The sequence below is a fragment of the Octopus sinensis genome, linkage group LG2, assembly GCF_006345805.1.
Source record: "Octopus sinensis linkage group LG2, ASM634580v1, whole genome shotgun sequence".
In the NCBI taxonomy this organism is placed as follows: Eukaryota; Metazoa; Mollusca; class Cephalopoda; order Octopoda; family Octopodidae; genus Octopus; species Octopus sinensis.
The window spans coordinates 158,047,768-158,062,163 of NC_042998.1; the positions used below are offsets into that span (position 1 = coordinate 158,047,768).

The 14,396-nt window shown below is 35.3% G+C and overlaps 1 protein-coding gene across 4 annotated transcripts in view; it reads left to right on the forward strand.

Moving 5' to 3' along the window:
* Nucleotides 1-14,396, forward strand: part of LOC115232661 — a 442,239-nt gene that overhangs the window by 384,291 nt on the left and 43,552 nt on the right. For all 4 annotated transcript variants that reach the window (XM_029802677.2, XM_036500350.1, XM_036500349.1 and 1 more), the window contains 3 exons: nucleotides 1,295-1,741; nucleotides 5,119-5,452; nucleotides 10,194-10,361. In XM_029802677.2, coding sequence (XP_029658537.1) covers nucleotides 1,399-1,741; nucleotides 5,119-5,452; nucleotides 10,194-10,361 — 845 coding nt within the window. In that variant the 5' untranslated portion in view covers nucleotides 1,295-1,398. The remainder of the gene's footprint in view (nucleotides 1-1,294; nucleotides 1,742-5,118; nucleotides 5,453-10,193; nucleotides 10,362-14,396) is intronic.

Consider the following 14,396-nt stretch of genomic DNA (forward strand, 5'->3'; position numbering starts at 1 on the left):
TACAATGAGTAGCTTCTCGGCTCTTAATCAAGTGCAGTTTTTGTTTTGTTTTCTTGTATTTGTGTATATGAGGTATATGAAGTAATTGCAAATTGATGTATCTATCTCTGTAGCATATATTTTTACATTTTCTCAAGAGCTTAATATGCAGAATGTATTGTGATTTAGGGTAACCAATATAGATTATACTAGCTTTTTTGTGTATTGCGGATACCAGTAATTATTCATGATTACTTAAAAATATCTCAGACTGATAATATTGAAGGGAAAAATATAAAAATGACATTTGTAATCGACTTAGTCGACATAACCCGGATTTGCACAATTGTTTATTTCTATGGTTACTGCCTATTATCCTTTTCCACGAGGATTTTGCTTTCCAGATGTGTGCTTATTATTATTCGATTATGAATCTTTAAATTGATTAGAACACCATAAGCCGTGTTCATGTTCAATACTTTCCAGAGTTCTTTGAAATTTTATTTCTAATAGAATTGATCTAAACTTTTTAGCTATTACAATATCTGAAAAGAATCTTGAGGACTTTACAGCAATGTTATCTATAATTCTATGAGTAGTATGAATGGGAAGTTGAACTCAATTTACAATCAAGTACTGGAGGAGTTGATATATTCGAAAATATTTGTACTTATGACCTATTATTTCGAGTAGAACATTTTTGAACATATCTAGAATTACCAACTATAAAAAGAAATACTTCGATTTCGCATTTGTCTTTTATGCACATAACCGGGTTGATTAATTTGAATTAATCCCATGAATATGTATTCAAATGATTTCAATATACTTTAGATTGATTGCTTTAAAACTACTACTATGACAATTGTTCCGGGAATATCGATTCACTCACAATTGCCGCATCCGAGCAATTTACAAGATGGTTTAGGCCGAGCTTCTTAAGAGTATGCAGTAAATAAATTTGAACTCAGAAGATAATAACGGACGAAATGCCACTAGGCATTTTGCCCGGCGTGCAAGTGATTCTGCATTCTCCCTACTTTAAAAAATGTAGGTTCCAAGGAATAATATTGATAATATTGATAATATTGCTTTAAATTTTGTAGAGAATTTCTACTAATGTATACTAACCAAATTGCTGTTAAAGATATTTTACTAGAGTTTGAGAAGGCGTTTGAACAGGTCTTACACATTTCTACTTCACGAACAATGTAACTTTCGTTTTACGTGCAAAACTGAATTGTTTTAAATGTATATGATAAAAAGTCAAAGAACTCCTGAAAATAACATTAAATAATTTTTTTTATCTTTCCAGTTGTGTACCAACATGGGGTAGCGAAATTCAGGGATCGCGGACATGTTACCCAGAGTCGTTAAGGTGGGAGATTTTCGATAAACACCCACCAGGAAAATATCACGATGCCTTTTCCTTGTTTAAAACCTCGTCGGTCTTCCAAGGTCTTCCCCGCACCGAACGCCAACCTCGATGTAGATTTGGTGGAAGTTCGCAAAGGGCGGGTTTTGCGAATACAGCATATCAATCCACGTATGCGCAATAAACAACTTCCGCAAGCAAAACAAATCAAGAATTCGTCACTTCCGCCTGTAGAACTTCGTGTGCCACGTGTCAATTTCTACGGCAACAAATGTATCGTTGCCGATCCTAATGCAAACCAAAACAACGTTCGGAATGGATTCAGCAAGATGTCTGCTTCTTCAAATGCTCCTGGGGCTCAGCACAAAAGGCATATTCCATATGATGGTATGTATTTACAAATTTGTCTATTTTTTTACGCGTCGTTAATGACTCATGCAATTTTACTGTGTATAACTTAGAAGAATACTAACAGAGTGATAATGTATTATTTTATTATCAATGCATCTAAGGATAATGCTTGTTGAACATAGAGACACGTAATGATTTTATAACTCTTCAGCTTTATTATTAGCGGCAAAACATGAAGTACTCGATGTGTACTTACTCTGCATATCTTGGAAATATGTTTTGGGAAATCAGTAAAAGCTAAAAGGACGTTTGTACAAACTGTTTTCTCTCTGGTCGATATATACAGGGGTTAGATAAAATAATGGACACAGTTTTTTTATTCAACTATATTTCCCTTCGCAATATGACAAATTCAGAGCTTTTCTAGCCTGTATATATTCGTTCATGATATAGCCCACTATTTGTTTTCGCTTTTCACAGTTATTTAAATTGACATAACTTAAAATGTGTGACTCTTCTGTTTTCCAAAGAGAACAAATTGTTGGAACGTGAATGTCTGCAGTGTTTAAAACTGTTCAAGTGTTTAATTTTTCAAGCGGTACACGCTTTAAAATCATATCGGCTTTCCAAAATCAAGGTAAAATGAGCTCTGTTCGGCATAATTCTAAACGGAAGGCAAAGTCTACAGAGACAAACTATAGAATAATGAAACGCAAAATGGTATGAAGGTCATCGGAAATGGCTAGTCAATGGCTTAATATAACTGTCCTCTCTGATGAATCATCATTCCTTTTTTTTTCAGTTCGGGGCGGATTTGTTTGGTACGAGCCCAAAAATGTCTTCAACGCCGGCTGTTTGGTCCTTATCATGAAGCATGAGAGTAGATCTGTGATGATTTAGGCAACCATATCAAGGCATTTTCGTGAACGACAGAGCAGAGCGGGTATTTTGGCTGATCATGCCCAATCTACGATGCAAACATTGTTTCTGTTGGTAGCGCAATCTTCCAGGATGATAATGTGCATTTTTGGAAAAGCAAGTGAGGAACCGCTTCCCTCCGCCATAGTCTAGTCGTTGAAGGAATTAACACACGTTTTACTTGAAGAATAGCTTAAAATTCCCCTAACAACTGTTCAGAACCTGTACCAGTCAGTTCCTCGATGTATTGAAGCTGCGATTGTTGCTGAAATTGGACCAATTTCGCACCAAAGAATAAAACGTCCATTTAACAAGTTGTTTTAATTCTTTTATTCAAAATCATGTATTTATACAGTTCCCGTATTAACACTTAATCCAAGAAATAAAAATAGTGCACACAATCATTCTAAACCCATCAAAATTCTCATTGCATTTGATACTTTTAGGGACACTAATTCCAAACATATTAATTTTGCCCTATAACTTTATATACTAGTGTACCCAGACAGGTGATGAAATTATGGATCCCACAACATGCACTAAAATCAGGGACCTCAAATACACGTTATATTTTGGCGCATTCGATATGAAACCTATTCTTGAGTACATCTGGGTATTGATTCTCAAAATGGTATGCGCTTTTACTTTTCGACTCTGATTCGTTAAAGATCAGCTATTTTATACAGAAATAATATTAATGATAATATTAACATATTACATGCTAGTAAATAACCACAGCTTACTAAATAAGTTTACTTCAAAACAAAAGCTTGAACATTATGCAGTAAATTCTCTGGATTCAGCAAAGAAAGAATACGGCAGGGGCTTTTAATGTCCCTCAGATAAGAGATGTTCAGAATGTTTCATGAATTTAATTGACAAATCCGATATTTGGCATGTGGTTATTTTATTTTCAAATCCTTAAAAACGTTTTTAACAGATATGCAGACATGAACTCTAAATTAGTGGAAGACCTGCTTTCCAATTTTGGTAATCTTAACTGTAGCATGAGCATCAAGCTCTATTATCTCCATAATCAACCAGATTGCTATCCAGAAAAGCATGATAATTTTAGTAAAAAGCGAGAAAAGGATTCCAGTCGGTGTATAAAAGCAATGAAAGAGAAGTAGAAATACAAGGGAAAGCGCGGTGCACACTCGAGATAATATGACAGGAAACTTCACTGCTAGAGTTCTGATAAACCTCACTCTAGAAAGATGTATGAACTAAGATATTCAAGAATATTGTGTACCTTTTATACTAATTTTTTTTAGTTACAATGACAGTAGATCGTACTGCAATGCACTCAAGTTCAGCAGATGGGATAAACTGGTTTAGTTATATGTGGTTGATTTTTCTTTTACATTTAATTAATAATAGCCAACAGAGGAAAATGAATGGCAATTTTGGAATCAGTGCTCCAAATGTATATGAAAATAAGTTTAACCCCTAAGGTACCAAAATGAAAGATACTTCTAATTTTCGTGCACCACATGATACATTATATATAAAAGGATATGATGTATTTCCAAAATATTTGGTTGAAAAACGCACCTCTATTACACTTAAGAATAGACCTTACTTTCAACACAGTCGAATTTTCCTTCGTCATTGTCATTTATTCATGTTCAACTCTCTATATGTGCTCTCTAATAATTTATTTAAAGAATTCTAAAACTATATTTTAACGAAGAATACTAATTAAATAAAACCTAGCAACAAAAAGTGAAAACTTTTAGTTTATACTTCGATTAAACACTATACTGAATATTCTTTTCTACGCTAGGCACAAGATCCGAAATTTTGGGGGAGGGGTCCAGTCGATTAGATCGACCCCAGTATTCAACTGGTACTTAATATATCGATCTTGAAAAGATGAAAGGCAAGGTCGACCTCGGCGAAATTTGAACTCAGAACGTAAAGACAGACGAAATACCTTTTTCTTTACTGCCCACAAGGAGCTACACACAGAGTGGACAAACAAGGACAGAAAACAGATTAAGTCAATTATATCGTCCCTGGTGCGTGACTGGTACTTATTTAATTGATCCCGACCTCGGCGGAATTTGAACTCAGAATGTAGCGACAGACAAAATACTGCTAAGCATTTCGCCCGGCGTGCTAACGTTTCTGCCAGCTCGCCGCCTTACAGGAATCCTCATTTCGTTTACACCTGAGACTCCCTCTGATAAACTAGCGTTTAATTAGGTTTAGTTTCGAAACTATAATAGTTTTTTTGTTTGTTTAATCAGTAACTAATTAAATAGAAAGAGAAAGATATAAAAATAAATTTGTATGAGGGACAGAGAAAGATAAAGAGAGAGAGAGAGAGAGAGAGAGAGAGAGATAGTGTGTGATAAAGATAAAAGAGAGAGGAAACGATAGAAAAAAATGTTATTCTTCATTAGAAGTTATAAACAACTTGATTATTGCAATTTATTATCAAATTAATTGTCCAACATCACATCCTTAACTTGAATATTTTTCTCTTTAAGGCAAGGCGAGGTCGAATGTCCTTTTCTCTGGATTATCCAAAGATCAAAAAAGAATGCTTTTCAAAATGGGTATACGTTCAGCCTCGGCCTTGAAGAATATCGTTCTGTTCTTTTTTCATGGCGTCGGTGGAAGTTCCGATATTTGGCAGACACAAATCAGTTATTTCTCCAGCCTCGGTTTCGAAATTGTGGCTCCTGATCTAATCGGTCATGGTATGAGTGAAATTCCATTAAAAAAGAGAGCTTACCATTTCCGAGAGATTTTGGCCGATGTCCTTGCAATTTTTGACAGATACTGCAAGAAGAAAAATTTAATCATCGGACATTCATATGGGTAAGTAAAGACTATTTCAAATATTTGGCGACAATATGTTGAGAATACAAAAAAGCAATATAATAATTTTGGAAAGGTTTTAATGCTCATCGACACAAAACATTTTAAGCAACATTCCAGAGCATCTAATAAGATTTTTATTCTAATATGTTGTATATGTATTTTTCACTCATAATGTAATGTTTTATACAAGAACTACTTATCAGTCTAACTTCATTTAATTTTTCAGGAAAAAATACGGTAAAAATTGTTCTCTTTATCAAGTAATATATTTTCAAATTTAATATTCTCTTTTAAATTACTTTGAGGAAAAGAGACAGGAACCACGATCTTTGGGGAATTTACTATATTTGCAATATTACCGTTGCATATTTTAAATCTTTTAGAATGTATCAGAATAACATTGCCAAACATCAGAAGATATAAAGGGAGCATTTCACATATCGTTATTTTGAGAATATTATATTTATGTAACCACTTCAATATTCCCAGCATTTCTGCACTCAAGAAGTTATATATGTGTACTTTTGTTAACATAATGTCTTAAATAATCGAACCATTTGAGTATAATACAAACATACAATGAATTATTGGACTACAGCCTGTCATCTGCAATTTACGAAGTCTTTTAGTGACTCGGACATTCAAGTTTCAAGAGTCGATAACAATTGTTTCATTAACAAGGAGTAGATAATTTAATTGACGTGTTACTCCGTCTTTGCTCAAGAAACGCTAACTGCGATAGCCTATTATCCTACGCATTGGTGACATTAACCTTTCATCCGCTTAACATTTCTGAAACCGGAGATAAATATGATCTGTGGATCATTGCGATTTGAAAACGGATTACCATAGCAAAGCTAATTATCATTATGTCAATCATGTATCACAGAAGGCCAAGAAAACAACGATAAATTATTTCGTTACTCCTTATTTACACTCCTGCTTGACAGTTGTACTCTGAGAGACAGAGAGAGAAGAGAGAGAAAGAGAACTTGTGCTTTAACAAAGTGTGTGTGTGGGGGGGATATATTTAACAAGCAATATATTAATACATATTAATTTGCTTATAAACAAAAAAGCATCAAGCAACACTGATGTAAAAAATAAAATCATAGCATCTGCGCTGTGACGATTATTGTTTTGCATAAGCCTCATAAATCTAGGCTAGAAATTGTTTGCATAACCGTGCAGTGTTGGTCATGCTAATAGCTAAACCGATTTGTAACCAATTCACTCTCATCCCTTGGCTACTGAAAGCCCTATGGTTTAACCCCAGAGGAACAGTATTCACACTTATGTATGAAATGCACACATCAACTATAGGCACACCCACTTTACACACACGCATACATAAATACATACATACACACACACACACATATATATATATATATATATATATATATATATATATATATATATATATTATATACGGATGTGTATAGCTGTGTATAGAATATATATTACTGAAAGAAATTCCAACTTCGATTTTCACGTTTTACTTACAATCTTATGGATAATATAATATAACTAGAAAATCACTCGGAGAGCACAGCCCTCTGCCAAGCACCTCATTTTCTTCCTTCCAGACTTATCGCGACCATCGCCATCATCAACACTGTATCTGCTTTCACCACAATCACCGTCAAAACTACGATTACCACAATCAGTTTCTTCACACATCTGAAAATCCATTATCCGATAATCATGGGCCCGAGATTGTTGCAGATTTTTTATTTTTCTAATTTCAGAGTGCTTTATTAAGAAAGAAACAAAATTGCATCTACGAAACGGAACAGTTTGAGGATAGAAGCTAGGTCTAAACACAATAGCTTATAGACATACTCTGAATGTAGTTCTATATAAACCTTTAATATTTTTTTATACTTCAGACCATCAAAATGTTATGATATCAGCCTATACTCACGTTGTCATGCTTTGATTAAAAGGTTACAGCATAGATTAGACTACTTAGATAAGTTTCGGCCGAAGATAACTCAGGTCATGTCAAATTTAATAGCACCACCTGGAAGAGATACACAGTAAGCTCTGGGGAATCGTAGCCTATTCAAGCAGAGGGCTATGTTTTTCAGAGACATATCTGGGTGGGTGTGGTTTATCTGGTATTTGTTGGGGGTTATCATCTAAGGATTGTTTGAATGCCGTGAAGTCACTTTCCTCCTTTATGTGTGTCTGGCACAATGTTGAAGACAGCAGGGCCAATTGAGGTGAAATAGTTCTGTCATAGTGTTGTGATACGACACGAGTATTTCTGTAGTGGACGGATGGCACGGGGGCCAAGCCTCGGACGAATTTTAAAGATGGGCAATGTTGATGGAATATTTTTCACATCATACAGATAATATAGAGCTCACAGCGGCGGTGGAGGGAGCAAAGCCTGAGCTTTTTGAATCGATCACAATAGTCAAAGTTTGTCATGTCCTCCTCCACAGACCTTCACCAAACCGCTCATTTCAAGATAGATACGCGAGTAAAATTACTAATAGAGAAACGAAAATAAACTTTGGAAAGAGCAACGCCACCATAGGTTACGTGGAAGCGACGAACGTGTTTTCAAGGGAGATAATCAAAGAACGTAATATTGTAATACTTCATGTAATGTAAATATAACAGATGAAAAATCCTTCAAGAATCCATAAAAATTCCCGGATCACTACCAAAACTTCATCATCTGTTACTTGTGTCATTTCCAACTTTTCCTGCAAGTTCCATCAAATACCGTTCACAAGTGTTTGAGTTATTTTGCACACAGACGGACAGGCGGACAAACCAGCGCCGATGAAAACATAACCACCTTCCTTGGCGGAGATAATGAAATGATAGAATATTAGATGTCCATTCTGATTGGACTAGTACTTTCATGCATTAAACTATGTAATCTTGAGGTTTATATAATAGTAGTGACAGATATATTTTAAAATTTACAACTGTAGTGAGATGGCTGAACTGTGTGCCTTAAATACATTGTATAGGCTCCAGAAGCTTAAGTTCTGCAAACTGTATTCAGACCAATCAGTATGTCGCTTTACTAAATTACTGAAGTTGATTGGTGTTTGGTTTAGGCGTCACGGTTTGTTGAACATGTCAAGAGACCTGTTTTTTTACTTTGGTCGAAGCAGTAATCGTTTTGCTATTTTTAGGCGAACTGGCAGAAACGTTAGCACGCCGGGTGAAATGCGTAGCCGTATTTCGTCTGCCGTTACGTTCTGGGTTCAAATTCCGCCGAGGTCGACTTTGCCTTTCATCCTTTCGGGGTCGATAAATTAAGTACCAGTTACGCACTGGGGTCGATGTAATCGACTTAATCCGTTTGTCTGTCCTTGTTTGTCCCCTCTGTGTTTAGCCCCTTGTGGGTAGTAAAGAAATATATTTATAGAAATGTTGTAAGCAATATTTCCCAGGGATTTTTACATTTCAATTATCGTCATCACCATTATCATCACTTGTATTATTGTTGTTGGTGGTGGTATGGGTCGCTGTGGTAATAGAACTTTAAACCCTAAATAAGATTATTTTTACTGACTCTTCTCTTGACCTAACTGGTATTTTCCTACTATCGTCATCATGGACACCTTTAGTATTGTTGTTGATGTTAGTGATAGTGGTCGTAGCAGTATAAATAGTACTTCTAAATATTAGTATTATTGTTTATTTAGTGAAAACGAAAGCTCCAAATAACAGTTAAAGATTAAGTCAGAGGCTTGAGTGGTGGGTTCAATATTTGTTTTCAATGATTTGTGGAGCCATTTCATAAGTAGTAAAATCAAGAGATAAGGACTTCTAGGGAAATCCTCCAATCACTGAAAGAAATAACTAAAACCAGTCGGAAGATGTCATGCTAACGACCGTTGTAACAACAGGGTTTTAATATGACTTCAAGAATATTTATCAGATACACTCGTAGGTGTATTTTTCATACGTAACGTAGTAGACCAAATACCCTGATATTATAAAGCTGTTGACGGAGAAGCCCTATTTGAAGCTACACCAGAAATTCGGGCTTCTGGCTATCAGCCGGAAGCAGATCCAAAATCTGAGGTTATCCTGAATCCTCAACAAAATTGCTTTAGGCTAAAAACCAAGCGAGACAAGCATTGATCATCCTAAATAGGAAAGAAAACTTAAGGCTTCTATAGTTATCCAAAAGGAGCACGAGGAGATAAACAATTTGTAAGTCCATTTACCCAGAACCTGAGATCATTACTCACAATGTACAATGGGTTACGAACACAAAATGGATAGCTAAGTCATACGAGTATCTCATCTTTCTGTTAATTTACAATAGGATTAGCATAATGTGTACCAACATGCATAGATTGAAGTGTATTTAAACATAGACTATAACTCTGCAATATATATATATACGAATATAACCAACCTGTTTAGGACAATACATAATATACAGAACCTAAACATTTTAAGGGTGAATAATTTAACGAAGGAATTATTCCAGTTATCTTCATTATCTTTACTTTCCTACTTAACCACAGCAGAAAAGAGATGATCAGTCAAAATAAGTATTGAAACTCCAATGAGAAAGAGAGTATATACACATGTGCCAACGTACTCTCATATATTTGCCTCTCGAGAGATACGTTAAACAATGGATACAAATAAAGAAAGCTGAAAGTTTATGAAGTCCTTATGCATTTTCATTTTTAACTTGCTTAAAATTATTTGTAATATTTTATGTATTATTTCTAATTATCTCTTTTAGATGTGCTTTCACCACGGTACTGGCTCGTGAACGAGCCAGGCGTGTCTGGAGGCTTATCATGATAAGTGGTGGTGGACCGATTCCTCTAGCACCAGAAATTGGGATTTTTGCCCTGCCTTTATGGATTGTTTCCTGTATCCGACCATGCTTGGACCAGGTCTTTGAAAAGTGAGTCCAAATCTTTTAAATTACTTTTAATTATCTTTTTTTTTTAATATATTATTCTCCACATTTAACCTCTTATTTATATGACACCGAATGTCGATTGAAGATTCAATAGAAACGTAAAGTAGAAGTAAATATTAATAACTTATTCTACACTTTTGTCGGTTATAAAACACTTTTTAAAAATTGATTCTCTTTCATATGAATTTTCTTCTTCCCTAATTTTCTACAATATATGCTTATCAGAGCCTTTATACCTACCAATTTAGCTGAATTCTAGTTCGTATAAATAATAGCTATCATTCTGTGGACAGAAGATGGCAATTCTTTAACACATAAATGTATAAGAAGACAGAACACTAGTCAGATATATCTCAATTTCATATTTGACTTATTTCAGTCATTAGTATAAGGATATGCTGGGGCAGGTCTTTGAAGGGTTTTAGTCGAACGATGGGACCCCAGTATCTATATGTTAAACCTCGTACTTATTTTATCTTCGTTAAAATAAAAAGATATATAGCCACCATAACATGTACACATACTTTTGCATATACAAATTCGCGTAGATATACATACATGCATATATATGAGTGTGTGTGTTGTGTGAGTGTTTGTGTGTGGGTGTTGTGGGTGTGTTTGTGTGCGTTGTGTATGTATGTAAGCGTGAGTTTGTATGTTCGTATGTGTGTATGAATGCATACATGCATCTATGTATGTATAAAATGTAAGGTGTACCATTTTAAATAAAGATAAATTTTAGCTTCGTGCTGAAAAGTAAACAAAATTATTATACTATAACTTCTCTTAACTAGTTTCGGAAGCCCCACTCGGAAGAATAATACCCCTCTTCTGTACACAATGAGATTATTAACTTGAACAAGGACTCGATTTAATAGTCAGTTTAATTTACATGCGCTCTCAAGAGCATTTAACGACATATTGAGGATTTTATGAAAAGATTTTATCTTCGTTAAAATAAAAAGATATACTTTACTTTTCATAAAATCCTCAATATGTCGTTAAATGCTCTTGAGAGCGCATGTAAATTAAACTGACTATTAAATCGAGTCCTTGTTCAAGTTAATAATCTCATTGTGTACAGAAGAGGGGTATTATTCTTCCGAGTGGGGCTTCCGAAACTAGTTAAGAGAAGTTATAGTATGATAATTTTGTTTACTTTTCAGCACGAAGCTAAAATTTATCTTTATTTAAAATGGTACACCTTACATTTTATACATACATAGATGCATGTATGCATTCATACACACATACGAACATACAAACTCACGCTTACATACATACACAACGCACACAAACACACCCACAACACACACACACACACACACACACACACATACACGCACACTCATATATATGCATGTATGTATATCTACGCGAATTTGTATATGCAAAAGTATGTGTACATGTTATCGTGGCTATGTGGCTATATGTGGTATTGCTTTGGCAATGCATACAGTAAAATTGGAACGATGCAGAAATGTGGCTATATGTGTTTGTATGTATCTATGCATGGATGCATATGTGTATATATACAGGGTCTTGAGTATGTGCACATGTGTATGTATAAGTATGTGTACATGTTAATGTGGCTACATATGCATGTATGTGTGCGTGTGTATGTGTGTGTGTAATGAGTGAGTTTTGTTTTAATTTTCTGCAGCGCACTGCCAAATTGTTTTATCCGATAACTAGTTTCGAAGGGCAGTGAACCGCAATTTGTCACTTTATAATTTGATATTTTAGTCTTGAATTCCCCTTTTCAAAATAACAGGTTTCATGGCCTAAGCCAACAACGTGTTAAACATAGAAACACTAGCTCGCCAGATAATTTTCAGACACATCATTAACGTCAGTTATACACAGATAGAAAGAACAGAAATATCGACTTATTGGCAGAGGCATACATACTTCCATACACACAAACACACGTACTTACATAATACAAATATGCATACATACTTTGTCAAACAGCCATGGTGGTAACTGTATAAAGAAGACAAAGAGAAGTGAACAAACAAATAGTAAAATAGATGGAACAGTGGGGAGGCAATGATAGAGATAAAAGCAAATTCTGCAATAAAAGTGAATACACAGTTCGTTCGATGAAATAAAATTAGTCACAAAACAGGCAATAACAGATTAATTATACATAAAAATTGTTGTTTAAATAACTATCGTCTTTGTTTGGATTTTAAAACAATAGGATGTTCGACACAAACCAATAATTTTATTCTCTTTCATTCTTCAATGCTAGAAAGTTATTTCAGGGGTTCAGAATATGAGGTAAATTATTAATAATAGACATAGCCATAGCAAGTGTATGTAATGCATTACAGAAGCGAGCTGAAAAGCTACGTAATTACACCAATTTATCTTTTGAATGAAGTAACTTAAAGAATCTGCTCGTTGTCCCATTTATAATTGGTCTACACAGCTATTTTTGTTATGTGTTTTATAGGTAATCTTCATTGATTATCTATAAGATGCATCCCAGAAGATGATAATATGTACTTGTATATTTACTTTGCCCACTGAGCAAGTGCCATTGTACATTATGGAGCTACCCACTAATGATGGCGACTCTGTCAAAACCTTCCAAATCATTACTGATCAAAATATATTAGAGTCCCACCGAAACAAATTCGTTATCAAGCCTCTCCATTATGTATCGCAGGAGGTGGAGTTTGCATATTTACGCTTCACTAACCAGTCTACTGATAACAAGCGCCAGTTTTGATCAAAATATTCAATTCTCCTCCAGATCAAAATTGTCCGCATCGTCCGCCCTTTCGGCGTTCTTTCTTGGCAGCTTTACTCCATAACAGCTAACAGCACTAGAAATTCTTCCGTTCAGCTCCCAGTGGTGCTAGACGTCTACCATAAGATTGTCAAACAAGGCCGGCATATAGTCGTGTGACTCGAAAAATTACCTGCCAAATTGTATAATTTCCTTTCCGCGCAACAGCTCATTGCCTCCTGAATCTCATCTGCTGTTATTAACTTTTCAATGACTCTCGTGCTTTTTCCCGAGGGTAGACTTTTCCGAACGTGTTTTAATGCACAAGCCTTAGCTTTGATATTGCAGCAGTAGAGTTTTGAGTAAAAAAATAGTCGAGAACCATTCTCGCAGCTAGTACGTTGGTCGCAATACCTTCATTCATCGTTTCTTCATGATTGTTAACAATATCTCTTCCAGTATAATCGTCTCTTTTGTTAATTTTTTGCTAATTCCTATCTATTTTGTTGTTATCATCCTCTTCAGTGCACTGCGAGACTAGTTATGAACGATTGCCCTCGATTAATTCAGTCATTAATCCGGTCCATACTGTGTTTGTGTACAGGTAAAGATGCGTCCAGCTTCCAGTATCTGGATCCCTCTCTACTGGTTTTCGACTCTGCATGTCACAAATTTGCAGTCTGTGCAGCCGACTGACTGCGTTGAACAGTTGACAACTTACACTATTCTAATCTACTGGAGTAACGAAATCTCTAAATACGAACTGGATGACCAATATCAGTTACTCCGTGTCTACGCTGGCACATTCAGAAAATCCGCTCGATATCTGTCTGACAGTTTAAAATCTACTGAGTGTGTTATGCTTCTGTACCCTCCTATGTGCAAGCTCAGCATAATATCGTTCTGCATCCAAAATGCATTTCCGATCTTTCTTTTTTTATAAGAAATAAGGCAAACCTCTGAAGAAATAGGACCGTTCTGCTCTTGTTGGGGTATAGACGACAGCTAGTCTGAAAGCACCACCTTCACTACCACTCATGTTGAAGACCATCACCTTAACGTCCAAATCCGGTAAGAATTTAAGTATTTTCTGAGTAACGCTGCCACTCTGCTACTCGACCCCGAAAGACTGCGACATATTCATAAAAAATATGCGTGACGGAGTGTATTCTCCAGATATCTTGCTCTCATTAATGGCTACAATATCTGTGTCAAGTTACTTGAGATCGTTGAGTAAATATATTTAGTTCGAAGCCGTTCTCAGATTACCTAGATTA